Here is a 19,306-nt window from a genome sequence, read left to right on the forward strand (position 1 = left end):
CAAGAGAGAAAAAAAACTATATGACTCAACCAACACAGCAAAAACAGAGAAAGAAATTGAAGAAATGTTGAGTATCTTTTAACACTGCGGTATTAAGATACGTGTGTTTGATTGGGCTACAAGATAAATGTAGCTCTGCTGTGATTACACCTCCTGACCACCAGAGGACACTGGCAAGGCAAACGCTCAAAAAAAACAACCGCCCGCGGAAATCAAACTCATTTTTAACAGGAAGAACATGAACCACCAAAACGTAAACATGGAAAGTAACAACATAAAAAGTGAGAAGGAAACTGACTTAGAGCAAAACAATGTAGAAGAAAGTGTATGTTTTAAAAAGGTCGCACGTGTAGCTACAGACTGGATGCTGGATTTCATGTTTCTAAAGCTTTGTCGCCACTTCAAAGAGCAGAAGTTCGAAGAGTTCAATCAAACGCTCGCGGTTTTCGAATGTAAGTAACGGACGAAGAAATCCACACCTGCTCTAACGTTTGGTTTGTCAAAAGAATCGTGCCATCAAATACATGTTTTCTCATGTCTATCTGCAGCCGATCGGCAGCTTGCTCAAGAATTGCACAAATGCTGCAGATTTGATACTTTTATGGTTAACGTTGTTTTTTGTTTTGTTTTGTTTTTCACCAAAACTGTGTTTTTAGCCATGTCTGTAAATTCACCATTGAATGGAGACCGTCGTGCCGAGAAGACGCTGATATCTGCTTTCCTCGCAAGAGTCATGCATGGAAAAGAGCTGGGTAGGTTGGAATAAAATGCACACACATATTTTAAACGTATTGCGTTACCGTTGCAAAATCTCACAACAAGTAAAAGTAGGGATTGTTGTAAACAAACTTACCTCAGGTGTGAGTCTAATTTACGGAGGTCGCCATATTGAATAACTCGGATTTCTACGCAGGAGACAAATTAAATACACCTGGTATATCCGTCCAGGTGGTTCTCCCACAACATATAACACGTTTTTACCAATCTGTGTTTTAAAATCATACACTGATACTTTAAATTGCAATATGTGAAATCTGACTTAACCTTGAACATATGTTAATACCCTTTTTATTTTATTTTGTTCGTTATTTTTGTGGGTAGTAATATTTTACATTGTCCCACTCCAGGCCACAAGATCCAAACAAGTAAACGTTTATTTGTTGTGACACACCATTCACATTGGTGTTGAGTTAATTCATTACAATTATTAGTTTGTTCTTTTTAATGGTGAATCTCTGTGGCAGATGAAGTAAAAGTGATGTTGATCATTCAAAATGGTTTAGTAAAAAAAAAAATCTGTTGTCACTAGTGTTTGGTTTGTACTGTCTGTCTCCAGACTGCCGATTTGATGATGGGGATGACTGTGTGATGCCTCTGATGTCAGCTTCCACGATATGGCCAAAACTACAAGACGCTGTAGCAGATGGAAATGTATTTAAAAACATAACAATTCTTCTTTTTGTCCAGGTAAGCCCACTGTGTGCTGTCTTTTCTTTTCTAATGCATTCTACTGATGGGGAATAATGTGTGTGGTATTTCACAGTGACATATTTAAAAGCTGATGTTTTCATAGCTTTAACAATCCTGAGAAATAATCAAGAATAAGAGCCCAGCTTTTTGTTGTGTTCCTCAGTCTGTAGCTGTGTGCTTGGAGAAAGACCAACACAAATCTGCCTCCTCTGCCCTCAAGTGGTTCGACAATAACCTCGAGCTCCCAAAGGTTTGTATGTACATTATGCTGTCTTAAAGAAAACACACAGATACTTTAATATTTCATTGCCAAGTGGGATTTTGTGATAATGGGTTGCAGCTTTTCTCTTTCTTTGACAGAATTTGGCAGTAAAAGTGGCAACTGTAGTATCACAAAGGAAAACTTACCACCCATTACTAACGACCTTCAGCTTCAACCACTTGCTGGCATCCGTCCAGTCTTTTTTGGATGCTTACTTGGAGGAAAATCCCTCCGATTACCTTCTAAAGGTACACAGAGTGACACAGTATGTGTAAAACAAATACTGTTACACCTTGTACAAACATCCACATGTCACAATAATCTGAATCAATAATGTCCAAACTAGTGTGCAACATTAGCTGTAGGGCTGTAATCTCCCAGTCGACTGGTCGATTTATTGGTCGATACGTTCTGACTCGAACAGACAGATTGAATAACAGACAGAGAAAGAAAGCATTGGTCTGGTGGTTTGCTTAATAATTATTTAATTTCAGTCAGGATTTCACAGTTTCAGTCGACCAAGACTTTCTTTGGTTTATTACAGCCCTAATTAACTGGTTTCCATTGCAAGTGAACAAATAGAGAAAATAGATTCAATTGTCTGTGTGTTGAAGTTGGTCTGGTCTTTGCTCCTGTTCTTGGTGACCTGTCCAGGTGACAGTTTTAATGTGCCTCATCAGTCAGTGAATAATTGGCAGTTTGTCATCAAATTAATTGCAAGGGCAAACTGCTGTGCACTGCAGAGTCCTGGGGGTTTAACTCACCCTCAGTTATTCATGCGAGTTCCAGCAGTGAGTCACACACAGACCAATGACCAAGGTTAGACTTGAAAGGGTTTTGTAATCACAGGCTTCATTAACTTCCCTGTACAATACCTGCACCTTGTCAACTTATGAATGTCACAAAAAAGGAATTTTATTTATGGAAAATATTTGCCTCTCCAACTTTTAGGAAGCCACAAAGGCAGCATCATCGTCAAAGAACTGTGGGGATTTGAAAGACTCGGCAGATGAGGACACGTCTGAAACAGCCAACATATCAGATAAAGAGCCGGATAAAAAGTAAACATGTTTACCCTGGAAACAAGTTATATTTAGTGAAATGAAAACTATTGTCAGTCTGTACCGTTCTGAACACCACGTGTTTCCTTTTAGGCTCACCAAAGAAAATCGGAAAAAGAATTTGAGGTCAGTACAAACAGGCATACAAATTCTACTTGTGGAAGTAGAAACTTGGAAGTAGACTTGTGGAAAGCTGTCGTGAGGATGAATTAATTCAATATCTAGTGAATTAATCTACATATAATTTTAGAAATAGACTGACAACTTTTGTTTAATATAGACATGTACCTCCTGTTTTTGCCTTTAAGACTTTCTAGTCTCTTAAATACATTTCACATTTGGTTAAAAAATCACTGGTATCATGTTTGCTAAATACAATAAGACAAATCATGTTCAATAATTGATCAAACCTGATCAAATTCTTCCATGAGATTAACCAAGAAAATAATAAACATTATTTGCATCCGTTGTAGCCTCAGTATCATTAAGTGACATATTTCTTGGGGTAACAATCCTTGTTGCATTTACATCATTTCCGCAGAACAAAACGGAGTCTTATGTCAACAAAAATAACCAATCTCTGGCTGCCTGATTCGCCTTATTTGAAAAAGCCATGCATTTCTGTCAAAAGGCTCTCAGAGGAAGGTGAGATTTTTCACCTTGAATTGTGCATAGAGAACACAAATGTTTGGTGTTTACATTCATAAAAGTTAAAATATGAAATCCTTCTCCTGCAGAGATAACGCTGGTAACATCACCAAATAAAATGGAGGAGACAATGATCAGCAGGAGAAGAGGGAAGAAGGTAAGCTGAGCCTCAATTCCCATTGAATTCTGTGTCCAATTAATGAATTCCAAATCAAGTAGACAAGCAAGTGTCGCCTTTCATTTGTTTAGAAATGGACGCCAGGGCTCGACCAGTGTCTCATCGAGGGGGTGAAACGTCATGGTGTTGGTAAGTGGGCTAGGATTCTGTTAGACGACGACTTTGAAGGACGCACAGGGACAATGCTGAAAGACCGCTGGAGGGTTTTAGTAAAACTTCAACTGGACAGTTAGCGAGGAGAACGGTGACCATGACTCTGGAATTTGTAAATGAAATGTCTTCAACGTTCCTTTGTATAATAAACATTCATTTGTGTTTTACTTTGAAATACCAGTGTTCTAAAGAAGGAAAACAACCACAGACCGATTTCAGGTTTGCCTTTCAGTTGATTTGAAACATTTGTTGATAATTTTTTTTTTGTTTTGTTTTTGTAAATAATGTTTCAAATACGTTTTTCTTTATTTCAAAATTATGATAAATAGCATTTATAGATATTGACTTTGATATATCTATTTTTCTTTAAATAAAAATTATACATGCTTTACTGATGTTTGCATCACCTCTTGTTGACATGAAGAAATACTGTATTGTCACATAATATGCTGCTATTGAAATACTATGAAAATAAATGAAGTGTATAAGAGACTTATCCAAATGCATATTGCACCATTATTAAGTGTAAAGTCTCTCAGTAAGAAGAGCCTGGGGTTTGTAAGCCAGTGAGGCTTAGACAGTGTGTCCGCAGTGAGACTTAGCTGTTGACTCCACACCAGAGCAGTCTGGTTTGGATCAGATGAAAACAAAGCTGTGTTGTGGAGGACAGTCACAGGCACCAGTTTTCTGAATCTTCTTCCACGTTCCACGACACCGAGGGTTCCCCACCGCCTCCCAGTGGAGCACAGCTTCTCTGCAACCACAGTCAACAAATAAGTAAAAAAGGAAAAATGATGACAGCCACTATTGAAAAACAACAATACATTACATTTAAGGTGAAATTCTTTTCATCACATACATTCATCTTTTTAAGACATTGGCATAAAGTTAAAAGATACAGCAACACAATGTCTTTATAAAATCCAAGTGAAGACATTAGCCCTTTAAGATCTAAAACAGATGAATGGTTTACAGTGTGGAGTTCCACAAGGATCTACTTTAGGTTGTTTGCAGATGTAAAGCATTTCCCTATTGCTGTCTTGTTTTGCATTTCAAAGGTGGGGACAATCTTTAATTGATTGGCTGCCATTCTCAGAGGAACATTACCCCCGCCCACATCTGTCCTTGTGCGTACAAATACCTCCAACTTGAACTTTGCTAAAAGAAGGTACAAAGGAAGCTACATAACTTCATACTTGTCTGATTCCTGACCGTCTCCATGGCAGAAGCTACTGTTGTTTCTCATGGCGGGAGGCTCACATGCCACACACACTTTAAATCCTTCTGTTATGTAGCGCATCCAAAGAGTGTGGGGCCGGTTCTCCACAGTGCAGTGGGGCGTCCGGGACTGCAGCGTGAATTCCACACAGAAGCTTAAAAAGAGCAGAAGCAGAGCAGGTTAGTGTCAGTGGGTCAGGTTAGAGGCCATGAACCTGTCGTTGATGGAGGGTGTTGTTGTTGTTGTTTTGATATAACATTGATAGAGAAACTTTTCACAGAAATTGATACACTGTAAATACACAAATGTAGTATAAACGCAAGTACATTTAGGCTCCGAGGCATCACCACGAAGAGCTGCTAAAGTGTGTCGGTGGCAGACAATATTTGACTAACTACTGATCTGCTGAGAGGTTTTGAATCAGTTCTGGAGGCAGATAGGGTTCAAGCCAGGTAAACGGCCAGTACCAGTACAATCATCTATGCCCACAATGCATCACTTTCTGTCATCCAAACCTTTGTGCTTGTGCCTTTCATGTGACCATTCATATTTCAAAGGGCTGTCAGCAGCCACTCTGAGCGCTGCCTTATGTAACAGTCTGCGGACAGACAGGCAGGTGTGCAAACACCTACGGCATGGTTGCTGATGCAGCTGGAGTTTAGAAAGAAAGAAAGAATAAACCTCACGCTGTTGTCTTTCTCTTTGCCAAATGGTTTGTATTTCACAGCCTAATGCTTTGCCTGGCGGCACTACTGAACTCTTCAACTCTTGAATTTGAAGGAGCATCTGAGGTTTGGTGCAGTCTCAGAAAACTCTGAGGGGTTTTGTAATAAAGGCAAAATGATATGAAACCACCTACCCGGGCTCCAGGGGGTTTCCATAGTTGTCATGCTTAGGCCTCCTCCTGCCAAACTCCATGCTGGTGATGAACGCAGGACCTGACAGGACAAACCAATCCAGTCATTTAATCACTTCAGGTTTGACAAACAAGACAAAACTCACCCTGTCTGTCTGTGTTTGTGGTTGTATACCTGTGTTGAGTCCACAGTGGTTGCCATGACGATCTCTGTACTCCCTGCAGCCGGCTTTTTGCTCCAGACCAGGACATGGTTTTCCACTGTTACTAGGCGGCTGCTCCACATGACGGACACGGACTCGCTCCGAGGCCTGGCAGTTTTTTTTACAACCGCTCCAAAAACTCCAGTCGCTCACTGCACAGTCCTGAGCTGCATGTTAGCACCCATAATGAGGCGGGGGGAAACGGGGGCAACAACAACATTACAGGATATCCTCTGTGATATCAGACAATCAAAATGTCATTAAGATCTTAGATGTTAAAAACAGAAGTGGTAACAGCTGATGAAATATGGAATATTTGTTTTTGTAATTTTGACAGTTTAAGTTTTATCATACTTCAGAAGAATATTCCAGGCTTTCTGGAAATAAGACAATATTGAACAAACCATTTCTGCTGAGCTCAATGTGTTTTTGGAGCAACAGAATGTGATTTCCATTGCAGCTCCTGTGTTTCTTTAAGGTATTAGACACGCGGGTTTAGCGACTATCAGACTGTAACACATATCGAGCATGTGCGGCTCATTTGGCTGGAACTGTAATCGCTGCTAACGGATCGACGGAATCACATTCCTAAAATATTTAGACTAATTCTGTTGCGTGGGCCAGTGCTTTGAAATGAGGTTGGACACAAAGCATGTTTGGTCTGCAGCTCATTGTTTCTCTGAGTCCCGGCCTTTGTGCTGCAATCACCACGCGCGTTAGGTGGCAGAGAATGCAGGACAAACCACACACACGACACGGCCCAGTCTGACAGGGCCTGTGTGACCACAGGGCACATGTCCAGGTTCACGTGCGTGCAAACATGTTGGCATCTGTCATCACGGTCAATGAGGTGTTTATCTTTGACGAACAGATTAGCAGGTCATTTTTACTACAGCATCATAAATTCAAGGTGTGTGCAACCGAAACGACCGACTCAGAGCCCACCGCCAGATTCCACTCTCACCTGGACATTCAGTGAAGTAGTCAAAGCAGCAGTCCTGGGTCTTAACACAGCCTTCGTCACAGTAGCACGTCCCATAAACGCGGTCCATCCTCCAGTCAGTGGTGGAACAGGTCATATCTCTGCCTCTGCAGCATTTGCCTGAACAGCCTCCAGATACCAGGAAGTTCTTTCCCAGCGCAGAAACCACCAGGAGCAAACAGGTCAACTCCACGTGGGATGCCATGTCGGGAGCAGAACTCGCCTCAGAATGTTACCGGAAACACTTCTCTAGTCTGATGTCAGGCTCATGGCTGTGAGACTTTGGAATACCAGCACAGGCCGACTCTGTTGTACCACAGGAACCTTGGTGACCTGGAATTCCTCTGCCTGCCTCCTGCGTCCACTCCAACAGTCTTTCTTTCCCAGAGACAGGTCTTAAAAGCAAACTAAAGACCAAGAAACCCCATTCCAGATCTGCTCACAGTCCAGTGTCTCTCATGTTGTGTTTTCCTCAGTGCTCTCTCTCTCTTGCTCTCCCTCTCTCTCCCCCGGTCCTCACTGAGCACCTCCCTTCAGCCGATCACACACACGGTAAGAGACAATGAGGACATGGGAGGAGTGAAAGCCGCCCAGCGTTTTCCCATGCTTCTGTTCGTCCTTCTCCTCCTCACCTGGATCCTTCTTATCCACCTTTTTGCTTTCGTACCACAGCCGTGCAGAATTACACTGACCCTGGTGCCACTCTTGCCAACCTCCAGACCTCCAGTCCCAACAGAATGGGTAGGAATGTGAGCCGTTGGCAGGTCTCCAGTCAGTTGTGCCAAGGGGGCCTCGCTGTTTTGTTGTGAAGCCCCCACCTCCTCCCCCCAAGGCTCTCACCTCTCTCACTTTTCCTCCTTCAAGTTCATGTGTAAAGACATAGGAATCTCAAGACTTTACCTGTATTCTCTATTTGAATGTGTAAATCAGTAACGTTAAACTGGCAGCTGGCTAAAGGATAGATTGGGTTACATATTTTTTGTGGGCATACAAAAGAACAGATGACCAAACATTCAGGATAAAAGTAAACCATAAATAGACAAGACTGTGAATTATTGGCCATAAAGTCTAATTTTTATATATATTGTTAAAAAACTGTTTTTTCACCGTTTGCTCCACAATGTTTGAACTTCAAAGATCACCCTCCAACTCTTTCAGAAGGAGGCCACAGCATGAAGCATGAGAGCAAAATAAAACCTGATACAGAAGAATCTAGGAATTTTTAATAATCTGGATATTTTCCTCTGGCAGACGGGGTGCTTTGATAAGTCTTGTTGGTATGCAGCATGAATACCCAGTGAAAACAAGAGGCTTCATCTCCACAAAAACCAAACGTAGAAACAGTAGCACCAAGCAGCATGTGTTTGAATCATTTGACAAGCAAAACTGTTGACTTATCTCAGGAGAAAGGAACTTAGTCAGCAAATGCAAAATTTGCCACAATTTATACTGGCAGAAAATTTAGTTTATCAAGTAAAACATGCTGTTTGCTTGATTATTCTCTTCCAAAAAAACTACATATCAACCTTTAAAAGTTTGCATCCACTCGGGCCTCATGATCCTAATTGGGTCTGTCCATTGATGCAAGATTTACACTGTGGTTACAGCACATCCAAAGTGCACATCAAAGAGTGTGTGTTTAGCATCTGACAGGCGCCTGGACCTGGACCTCCTGCTCTTACTGTGCACCTGTCACAGACTATCAGCCGTTTTCCACACAAACACAGCCTGCCTGTACTTTTACCCTCCACTCACATGTACTAAGAGCAGCAGATTAAACCCAAGTTAATGTGTCCACAGACTGTTTACAATCTTCAAAGTCCGGCTATAGCTAAAGGTTAGCAAGAGTACTTGAGCATTGCCAAAATGTATTAAAAAAGACTTAAATTAGTTCCCAAAATGTAATACAAAAATGAATATATTCAATCCTGACTGTGTAAAAAAAAATAGACTACAGTTGCAGGTCACATGTTCAAGAGCTCTGATTAGCTCAGTAAATACACATTAATATATGATACAAGGGGAAAAAACAGTGACTACGCAGATGTAACGCAGCATCGGTTCTTTGCTGCTCAGGAGAACCAGACCAGATTCTCAGCTCTGTCTCACCTGTATGGGGAATTTAAACTGCGTTGGTTGCCATAGTAACACCTGACCTGTGTTTCCATAGTTTCCTAATGTTTGTTGACAAGCACTAGAATTAATCTTGCAACAGGTATGTGCTTTAAAGGCAGGTTGATGATGTGACCGGGGAAACACCCTAACCCTGTTTCACCTATAGATAAATACACTATAGGTTATTCTGGAAGAAAAATGAATACGACAAACAACTCCATATTTTACATATTGGAAAAGTGACGGCGTGTAGGTAGCAGAATTAGTCAGAAATACTTAATACAAAGATGGATTAGAAGTTAGAAAACACAAAAACAACTAAACAAGGCAAGCAAGAGACTCATTAGTTGACAAAATATGTTGCCCAAATGTTGGCAAGTTAGCTTAAAAGTAGACAAATAATACGTGTTATAAGTGATTAAAAGCAGCAGAAAATATGTATATTAAAATAGCTGAACTTTAGCTAGGTAAGCAATTAAATGTTGTAGAGCTTTTTAAACAAATAAAACTAAAAGGTAACAATCAATAGATGCAAATCTTTCTGACAAAATACTCTGACAAGGGAAAATTACTTATAAATTGCTAGTGTGATATTATTTAATTTAGAAAAAGAGGTTTTAGCTGTTAAATCATTATATTCCTTTTTCTCATTGGGATTACTTTTTAATTGATTGTCTATTTTGATACGGGACCAATAAAGACCATCAGGTGGACCATATCCAACCCCTGAGCCTTATTTTTTCTTTTCTTTGTTTTACCTTTTTAACTCAGATATCTCACTGCAGTAACAAAATGAAGAGGGACGTCCAGAAAGTAAATGACGTGACTTTGAAAAAATTTAACCTTAACCAAATATTTTATTGGTTCCACCCTGTAATTAGGCTGAATGTGTTTCTTCCTGATGACTTCACTCTGTTTGTCTCATGAATGAAGTCTTTGTCCAACTTCACTTCAATTTACAGCTCATCTGTCTCCCACTTCCTTCCTCTACTCAGACACCTGTACATTAGAGGGATGTTGTTGTGTACCAGGCTGTGCGTGTGTGTGTGTGTGGGTGTGTGTATGGGTGTGTAAATGAGAGGTAATACTGTGTACATACGACCCCTGTATGGTGCCTTTGTCCATGTGTTGGTGTTTGATAATGTCCCTCGGTCTTTTATCTTATTCCTTATGAATGTCCACGGCTACAATAAAGCACAGTAAACTGCCTGAGTCATTATTTGTAGAGCGGTGAAGGTGGATGTTTGTCTTGCCTCGTGTCTTTGGATCACTGCGTTTTGCAAACTCACGACCTACGAAACAAACGGCTGCAGCCGGGCCACACTGTACCTATTAGGTACACTTTAGCAGCAGAGGATTAGACCACTCTACATCTCTCTGCTAATCATTCTTGGCATTTCGTAAAACTAATTTACAGAGAAGTTGTGGCACTCTCTGGGGCAGCAGTATTATAGACTATTATAATGAAAATTCATTTAAACTGTGGATAAAATTGAAGGGTTTTTGTATAATTCTTATGTTTAAGCTGCAACTTGAAAATAAGTCAAAATAAGGAGCAGGTGGAGGTTTTGCTGTGGAGCAAAGAGGAATGAAAGTCAAACGGCAGCTGCAGTGAAGTTTGAGTGACTCCAAGTAAATGAATGAGGTGAGGTGATGGAAAGGGTGCAGGCAGGGTGGAGCAGGTGGAGGAAGTGTCAGGGGTTGGTTTGTGAACTTTCTTACTCTTAACTTTAATACTTAATATTTAATATTAACCAATCAGACATCAGAGACCTTAGTCCCATCTCTATCTACATATAGTAATATTTAATAAAAATGTCAATATGAAAGGTCAGGGGTAGTACTTCGTTATTGAAGTTGTCACTTTTGAAGTCAATATTATCAACTTTCTAAGCAGATGAATTAACCACATTGTGATTGGCTGATCAGGAATTTGTGGTGAAGAACAGTTGAACAGGTGTAGCAGCTGTAGTTACATTACATGTCAACATCTGTGGCAGTGCCTGCTTTTAAGTGAAGATTTAACATTATTAGTCCTTAATGAGTCTCCTGCTCTTCACACCAGCACCTAGAGTAGAGTACCGCAGGAGCTGTCGTGATGAGCCATGGAGAACATCCCACTAATGACGTTCCATTCATTACAGGTCATTACTGCCTGATGGTTTAAGGAGGAGAGCACACTTCTGCAGAGAGGCCTGCTGACTTTAGATCAGCGCCATTGTCTTGACAACACTGGTGGTTTTACTGACAGATGTTTTTTTGTTTTTGTTTTTTTTTGGGGGGGGAGGGAGGGATTAACACCGTGTGCAAACTTGACATCATCACTGATAATTGTCCCCTCATCTATCACCTGTACTGACATGCACTTCCATATGTATGTAAATCAGTGTGGACATTAGAAGCGTGGTGGGCAGATAATGATGTGAAAGGGGGCAGTGGGTCTGACCGCAGCCTGGAAATAAAATGAAACTTTAAATTATAATACATAAAGTGAAAATACTGAGCATAAATTTGCAAAACCTTGCAGTCGAAAAGTTCTAAGACAAATTGACAAGACTTCACTTAAGCAGAAACAAGGACTGTAAAACTATTACAATTAGTACTCTGATTAATCACAGTGTAGCTGCAAATTAATCACAATTAACTGTGACTAATCACAATTAGTCACGATCATGATTAATTGTAATTAATAAATAAATCAATATTTAAATCAACATTAAATATTTTCTTTGTGTATTTCTGGAACAGAAACACAAATGACAGTAGGTATATATATATTTTTTTCATTGATTGTTTTTATTTGTGACTAATCAAAATCATTTTGGGTCAAATTAGAGAACATGTTGTGAAATGTTTGTCGGACAACTTTTCTGAACTTTCTGACCTAACAGTGAGGTTTGACCGACAATAACAGACAGCTTAGAGATTAGATATTGGAGTTAGAATAGAAAAACCTCACCTGGCAGCTGTAAAAGACTTGTCTTCAAAACATGACAAGGAGATAAAAATTATCTCGGATTTTATCACCTATGTAGACTGTTGAGCATTGAAACCATGGGTTTCTGCTTCACACTGGATTAATATGATGTCGGGGACAAAGATTTGACCCCTCACTGCTCCAACTGAACACACAGACACAGATTATCCCGGGAATGGGAGTTTCTGTTGACTCATGTAGAGTTTAGGAGCAATCATTTATGGTGTTTGATTGTGTTTAGTTTTTTTTTTTTTTAGAGCCTTAACTGTTTTACAATAGAGGAAAGACAATCAGCTAGAGAGTTATGACACTGATAAACCAGGAATTCTTATGACCCGGCTTCAGGTATTTGATGGAAATATTTGTTTACAGAGCTAGGAAGGCTATGTCTCTTATATTTATCCAAATGATGAGGGAAAAAAACATAAATTGGAGATTTCAGCAACAGTATTTTGGGCCAAAAAGCCATCAGTGTCCTTCAGGTGAAATACTATCAAAATAATCATCACTGTTGCACTGAAATAATGAATAACAAAACTCCTACAAAAAACCATTCCGGTGCTACTGCCCCAGTTTACAGTGCTGTTAACTAAACCTTGTTGCTAGGCCCCCGGTCCGGCTCCTATTAAAGACCTCATTGTTGAGTGTTTGTTTCCAGGTCATTTTGTTTCAAAACATCTAAAAAGGACAGTCACGTCCCTGTAAGAGACGGATCCCTTGGCTGACACAGACGCAGACCCTTCACTTAGCATGACTAAGTGGATGGATCTGTGTTTCTGGGTCACCGTGTGGCCCTGAAATCCACACCTCACAGACCAGAGAAGAGACATAATGGGATACAAACACATTTTCCACACTGCACTTAAACAGGGAGCGATGATGTAAAAACACCCCAGGGCCAACCGCTTCTCCTGTACAAACTAAGAATGCAATAAAAAGGAACACGATGGCAAAAACTGCATCAGCCATCGGCCATGTTAAATAAAAGAGATATTCCTCTGTTTTTACAAAATTAAACTACTTACTATTGGTAGACTACAGTTGACTTTAGATCTATTTTACCTTACTCAGCTATTAAAGAATAGAAGTTTTGAACAACAACAACAAGAACGTGGCAGCAAAAATCGCTACTAAAATCAGCCAAACCACAACAGAAAAATTGCTAGATTTTGCCAGAAAGAAGATAGATTTTACACAAAATTAAATGTTTACAATCTAAATGTTATGCCAGTATAAATCTCAATTAACCAAAAAAATACCACAATATAGACTAGAAATAGCTTATAGAGAGCTTAGAACTTAAAAGATGGCTATAGGTTAGCTTCAAATATTAGTTATTATATATTTTTATAGTTATTATATTAGCCAAAAAATGTACTAGTCATTACTAACAATTTGAGCTAGAACTTAAGTAACATTGGCAAAATATTGCAAACATAGCTCCCGTAAATATAAACTAATAGATAATATATGTGAATGAAAAAGTCTATCTTGAAGACTTAAAAAACAGATTTAAAAATCCGTCTAAACTTTCTATATTAATTGTGATTAATTCATGACAACTAGACAAAAAAAAAAAAACACACGTTTTCTAATGTTTTAATTGTTTTGTTGGAATTTGAATTTCATTCAAATCCTAACAAACCCCCACATTAATGCTAGAAGAAATGAAAATATGAAAAAACCGCTGGTTATACCAAGTCACCATTACACCGCACTGCATTTGCATGAGTTTTGCTGCAACATTTTCTAACAACAGTGAATAGACACAAACAAGAAAAGAGCAAACAAGTGTTGTGACTGGTGTCTTTGTCAAAACACAATGGACTCGACTTTCCACAGACATGAGACGTCCTTCGTACCGCAGACGAACAATGTCTCATGTGGGAAACCGACACATTCTGGGATCTGGGGGCACAGCTCGGTGTATGATCTGTTCGATACGGAATGCAGACGTTTCTTTGCAGTTTTAAGGCCTTTTGGTTTCTGCACTGATCGACTCGGTAAATAAATGGGAACGTTTTATTCCGTTTATTAGTCCGGGCTCGATCGCAGTAGGTGTGATTTACAGAAGAGATTAAACTTCTCGGTGTTTGAAAAATAAAACTGTTTAATTGCAGGAAGACATTTTACAAGGCACAATATAGCTGTTGCTAAACTATTTATTTACAACGTACATACATGTCCCACTTGGCTAAACAAAGTTTATTAGATACAACAGCGATCTGAAACATCGTTGTAATGAAATTCACCCCAGACTGCATCTGCGCTACATTGATGACACAGCCAGACATACGGCAGTATTACATAACAGCCATTAGAAGCCATTAAAAGGTCAAATAAAATATATGGATGCTGAACGGTAAGCTCCAGAGAGGGTCGTAATGCAGCAAATAAACAAGTAAATACGATGTGTAGTCAATAAAGGAGAGAGAGGCAGGCTCCAGTCAGGACTCCCAAAATGTAAAGACCAGCCACGTTAGACAGAAAACTAATATCAGCGAGGATAAACAGGCTATTAGAAGGAGCCACTGAAATGAACACGGAGCCTTAAAGGTTTTCGGTTGTTCATGCGTTGTTGGCACAGACTCGATGGTTTTAATCCTCGACCAGAGCGTCTGGGATGGAGGTGATTGTCAGGATGGAGCTTTTCTAGATTGTCTCCGTCTCTTAAGACGCTCCTCTCTCACCGTCTCTGCCTCCAAAGAGGACAGCTCAGATATCCTGTGGACGAAGGAGCGAGGCGCTCCGACCACCGGGTCTGGATACGACTGACCTGCGGAGGCAGCAGCAGGTCAGGATGACATTCGTAGTAAAATACCACTGTAAAAATACTTTTACGGATTCAAAATTTTACAAATTAACTTTTTAAAAATATTTACTTACCATAAGCAGCGCATTATTCGCTGCCTTAAAACGCTCCACGGTGCTTTTGTTTCATTGTACAGCAGTATTTCTTTCAGATCCATTGTAGAATTAATTTCTTAATATTTAACTGCATATATATGTATATATATAGTATACATATACATACATAAACACATATTGTACATACCCATGTACATATACATGGGTATATAGGAACTGTAATACCAGTTTAATTGGTGAAACATTGAGAACACAAAAATGGCCAAAAACCTGTAAAAATAGATTTAAAATAGCCATAGGACATAACAGAAGAAATGATAGTACTTTGAAATATCAAAAAATACACATAGCAAAAAGCCTAAAAATGCAGCTGTAATTTGCAGGTTGATTGCAAAACGTTACTTCATAAAAAGCAAATACATAACCCCAAAAAGCTAAAAATTTCATTGAACAAAGTAAAAAAATGAAAATCACTATATATAAACTAAGGGTTACAGTTGCAAGTGTCGCTAATAGCTGCAAAAAATAAAAAAACCTAAACCTTGTTCAAATGATACCCAGGCGTTAAAATGTTGCAGTTATAAAAGGTGGCAAAAAGTTAGCCTAGCAAACTACTTTCTTTAAATATAAAAATAAGAATGAAAGGAGTGGTGTGACTCACTTTTGTGATTGTCTTTAACAGTCATCTGTGTGTATGATGGATAATTCACCTTAGGCCTGTGGGACAGAGAGGCTTTAGAGGAGGTACATGTTTCACAGATACAGTATTTCAAAGTATAGATTGTGACTGTGTGAGGTCAAGAATACCTGCTGAGCTTGCAGTTTCCTACCATCAAGGTATTTCTACCGTTGAGGAATAAAGTAGAGGGAACGAGGATGGTCGGACCTGGGTTCAGTTCATATCCCTGAGGAAAGCTATGAGACATTTAAGGACATTTAAGTCAGAAATAGAAGGAAAGCGAAAAAAAAAATTTGTTGCTTTGCAGTATTTTTCCAAGTAACAGCAACAACATCATTAAAGAGTATTTAGTGCAATGTAAAAGCAGTTTAATAGTCATCTAAACCAAACTTTCCCAGAAACAGAAGACAGATAATTGGGAGAACAGATGCGATCTAATTATCCTGCATTAAATTACAGCCATCATCAGAACAGGCCCTGCCTCTCGTTGCTGCTCTTCTTTGTTCTTACTCATGTAAGACTCTATTAGAGTGTCAGAAGATAATTATTTTGGCACAGCTTGATCCAGAAATAGTCTGTGAAGAAGAAGCTACAGCTGCAGGAGTGAGAGACAAGAATCGACTGTTTACCCCAGAGTGAAGGGCTGCCCTGGGTTTCTGTGAGAAAGATCCTTAGGGAGGCCAAAAAGATGGCGGTTGATCCCAGGTCTGTGAACATGGTAGTCTCTCGGCAGTGGAGGAACTACCGTTCTGGTTCTCTCCAACCCTTCACCTAAAAGTAATCACATTTAGAATTGGAAAAATGTCTTTAAAAATCATGTTGCAGTACTGCATGCACTAAAACAGAGACGATGATTAATTAGTGTAGTTACAGCTCCATCTACTGGCTAACACAGGCCTTGACTTGTTTAGGTTTAAGACCGATTTCTTTTTTTTTTTTTTACAATAAAGCCTTACATTTGTTATCAAAGAGAAAGTGTTTCCCACACATGTCCTCTGGCTCCTTATTTTCTAATTCAACCTTGTCATCTTTGGACAGGTTTGGTGGCCTACGCAAAGAAAAGAAAAAAATTTGATTAATTTTGACTGTTCCAATCAGGAAAATCACATGATAGAAAACCGAGTTCCACTTAGTTCATCATATATGCATTTAGTACATGTGTACAATGTGTAAAATATTTTGAACACTGCCAATAGGTGTTTCTGCATATTCTTATACTTATCTCTAACTGTACCTATTTTATAATTGGGGGTTGAAAAGTGCCTTTTATTCACATCTGACCTTTACCACCTTAACCTGCTGCAGATCTTTCAGCTCTGTCTGTTTAGTCTCACAGTAATTCAGTCTTCATTTGCTTTCTATCTACTACAACTTTTTTGCTACTATAGTTTACTTTACTATTACGGCACTCCTCCAGACTTCCCCTAAAGTGGATGCAGCTATACTCTTTCTTCAGCTTCCACAGTTTCATCCTTGGCCCGGCCTTCACTTGTTTCCCCTTCTTTGTTTCCACTGTCATCCTACACTCTTCCCTGACACCCTGCCCCTCTAATGGTGACCAATAATGAACTGCACCCACTGAGATGTGTAATGCGTGTTTGGAAACTTTACCTCCATCTACATGAGACAAAGAATTAACCTAATTAGTGAGAATAACTGATTAGTAATTGTATTTCTAAACATTTCTGACTAGAAACTTGTTTTCATAACCATTCTAACACCTGAACATCACAAGTTCATTTTCAACAAGCAATATAACTGATGTTAAGGAAACAACGGATGTAATTAGATCTGTAAAAAAATCCAATATGGGGGTTGAAAACACTTGATAATAATCTAAGGGCGGCTCGAGAAAGAGTTTGCAATGCAAACAGGGTGTGTTTATCTAACTTGAGTATATTGTGGTTCCTCTTTGACAGGAAATGAATATTTTTTAGGTAATGGAATGATTGAAAACCTTCCTACCATCTAGTAAATCAGTTGTTAGAATGGTGTTTAATTGAATAATTAATTTACTTGTATACCGAGTATATACTTTGTTTGTTTGGCGAATTTCTCCATTTTATGCACAAGTATGGGGCTATGGGGTGTATGAGTGTTTGGTGCTATTGCTTTACATCAAGATGATCATTGGTCCAAACGCCAGAGATGACTCTCTGGTATATAGTAGAGTATTTTACGGGCTGAGGTTGCAATTTTAATTACGTCACATATATGGTGCAGAAAAATAGTTGGACTTACTGTTTAATTGTCATCAATGACTTGGCATCCCTGGTCTCTACAACAGAACAGAGGTAATACACTTGTCAAACCGCTAGGCTAACTGTATCTGAATTAATGCCATGATGTCATCGAGGGAAAAACACTGGTACTTACTCCTGAGCGGCTCGATTACAGGATATTTCCTCCTGAAGTGATGACTTTGAGACACCGTGACTCGTCCTCCTCCTGCTCCCAGTCTGTAGTTGCTGTGTGAGGAGAATCCTGCAGCATCTGGGCCGCGATGATGGCTGCTGCTGTTCAACGCAGCAGCTGCGGAAGTCAGAGTCTTAGCGGTCGGTACAGAGGAGTTAACGTGGAGGGTCATCATTGTGATGATCCACTGCTGAATTACAGACATAACCACATCATCACATTAATACGGTATGATTATTTTTCTTTACTGATAAACCGGCGTGAATCCTCCATGGTCGGAGAGCACCGCTACACTGCAGGTGATAAAAACGCTACCGTGTCACAGCGTAACCATGGAAACAGCGCACATATAAAATTTGCCCCCGGGTCTGAAAACGTTACGACAGTTATTCTAATTCAACAACTTACTTCACTTCTGACACATCCGGAAAAAAAAATATTTTACGCATCTGCAAAAACGCCCGTTATTAGTTCATACTGCAGAAAAATCAAGTGCACGTCGAAAATTCATTAACATTAGAAAATCATTTTAGATTGTGAATGGAGGGGCATAAGTTTCAAGGCTCAACACTGTTACAACGGCATTTCTCAATAAAATGACAAAGCACATGTTGGGGTCATTTTCATTTTTAAACAAAGCTCTGTGGCCCGACTCAGCTATTATTTAAGCAAAACAGGGAAGACAGTTCACCAAAACTGGACATCAGCATCAACACCAGAGTCCTTTATAATAAGAACCAATGACCTTTTAGCCAAAGCCAAAATAGAAACCCAGGTAAATTATGAAAAACAAACTAGTCACAAACCCCATCAGCAGTAAAAAAACAAAACAAATCACAGCCAATGTAAATAAGTATTAACAACAGTCAAAACTTAGTGGAATGGAGTCTCCCACAAGATCACAGGGGAGGGGTTAGGAGGACATCATACTCATTTGCGTCAACTTAAAAAAAAAAAAAAAAAAAAAAGTTAAAACGTCAAGCATGATTTTCAAGAGATTGAATTTGATAAAGATTTCCACCACCAAGTGATTCTGTTCACTGCAAGGTTCAGCTTTGTAATTTAACACTGGTTGGCCTTTCCTTTGCACTGCATTTTTTTTTTTTTGCATAAAGAAAAACCACAAATTGTCAAGTTTAAGGCAGGTAAGTCTGAAAATGTAATCCTAATAAAAATAATGAAAAAAGATTTAGTGCTGATAAAAACCAAGTTGGAACAAA

General features: G+C 39.3%; 3 protein-coding genes across 4 annotated transcripts; 1 reads left to right on the plus strand and 2 right to left on the minus strand.

The window, feature by feature from the left end:
- Window positions 1–195: 195 nt before the first annotated feature.
- Window positions 196–3,884, plus strand: terf1 (telomeric repeat binding factor (NIMA-interacting) 1). Its single transcript, XM_008307616.3, has 10 exons — window positions 196–452; window positions 657–752; window positions 1,337–1,467; window positions 1,634–1,720; window positions 1,831–1,980; window positions 2,684–2,793; window positions 2,887–2,919; window positions 3,335–3,438; window positions 3,531–3,598; window positions 3,691–3,884. The coding sequence occupies exons 1-10, from the start codon at window positions 239–241 to the stop codon at window positions 3,850–3,852; spliced, it is 1,155 nt and encodes a 384-aa protein (XP_008305838.1). The 5' UTR covers window positions 196–238; the 3' UTR covers window positions 3,853–3,884.
- Window positions 3,885–3,998: 114 nt separating this feature from the next.
- sbspon (somatomedin B and thrombospondin type 1 domain containing) lies at window positions 3,999–9,548 on the minus strand. Its single transcript, XM_008307618.3, has 5 exons — window positions 7,015–9,548; window positions 6,023–6,217; window positions 5,851–5,929; window positions 4,969–5,145; window positions 3,999–4,526 (listed from the first exon to the last, which is right to left on the minus strand). The coding sequence occupies exons 1-5, from the start codon at window positions 7,235–7,237 to the stop codon at window positions 4,409–4,411; spliced, it is 792 nt and encodes a 263-aa protein (XP_008305840.1). The 5' UTR covers window positions 7,238–9,548; the 3' UTR covers window positions 3,999–4,408.
- Window positions 9,549–14,216: 4,668 nt separating this feature from the next.
- On the minus strand, window positions 14,217–19,206 carry c3h8orf89 (chromosome 3 C8orf89 homolog). Of its 2 annotated transcripts, none has more exons than XM_008307611.3 (7): window positions 18,048–19,206; window positions 17,913–17,949; window positions 16,628–16,719; window positions 16,301–16,442; window positions 15,800–15,907; window positions 15,654–15,709; window positions 14,217–14,900 (listed from the first exon to the last, which is right to left on the minus strand). In XM_008307611.3, the coding sequence occupies exons 1-7, from the start codon at window positions 18,289–18,291 to the stop codon at window positions 14,761–14,763; spliced, it is 819 nt and encodes a 272-aa protein (XP_008305833.1). In that variant the 5' UTR covers window positions 18,292–19,206; the 3' UTR covers window positions 14,217–14,760. The 2 variants fall into 2 exon arrangements, 1 of the variants encoding a protein (XP_008305833.1); XR_003049380.1 differs by having other exon boundaries at window positions 14,761–14,900; window positions 15,011–15,709.
- Between the last annotated feature and the right edge of the window lie 100 nt (window positions 19,207–19,306).

The sequence above is a fragment of the Cynoglossus semilaevis genome, chromosome 3 (assembly GCF_000523025.1).
Source record: "Cynoglossus semilaevis isolate Cse_v1.0 chromosome 3, Cse_v1.0, whole genome shotgun sequence".
Classification (NCBI taxonomy): domain Eukaryota; kingdom Metazoa; phylum Chordata; class Actinopteri; order Pleuronectiformes; family Cynoglossidae; genus Cynoglossus; species Cynoglossus semilaevis.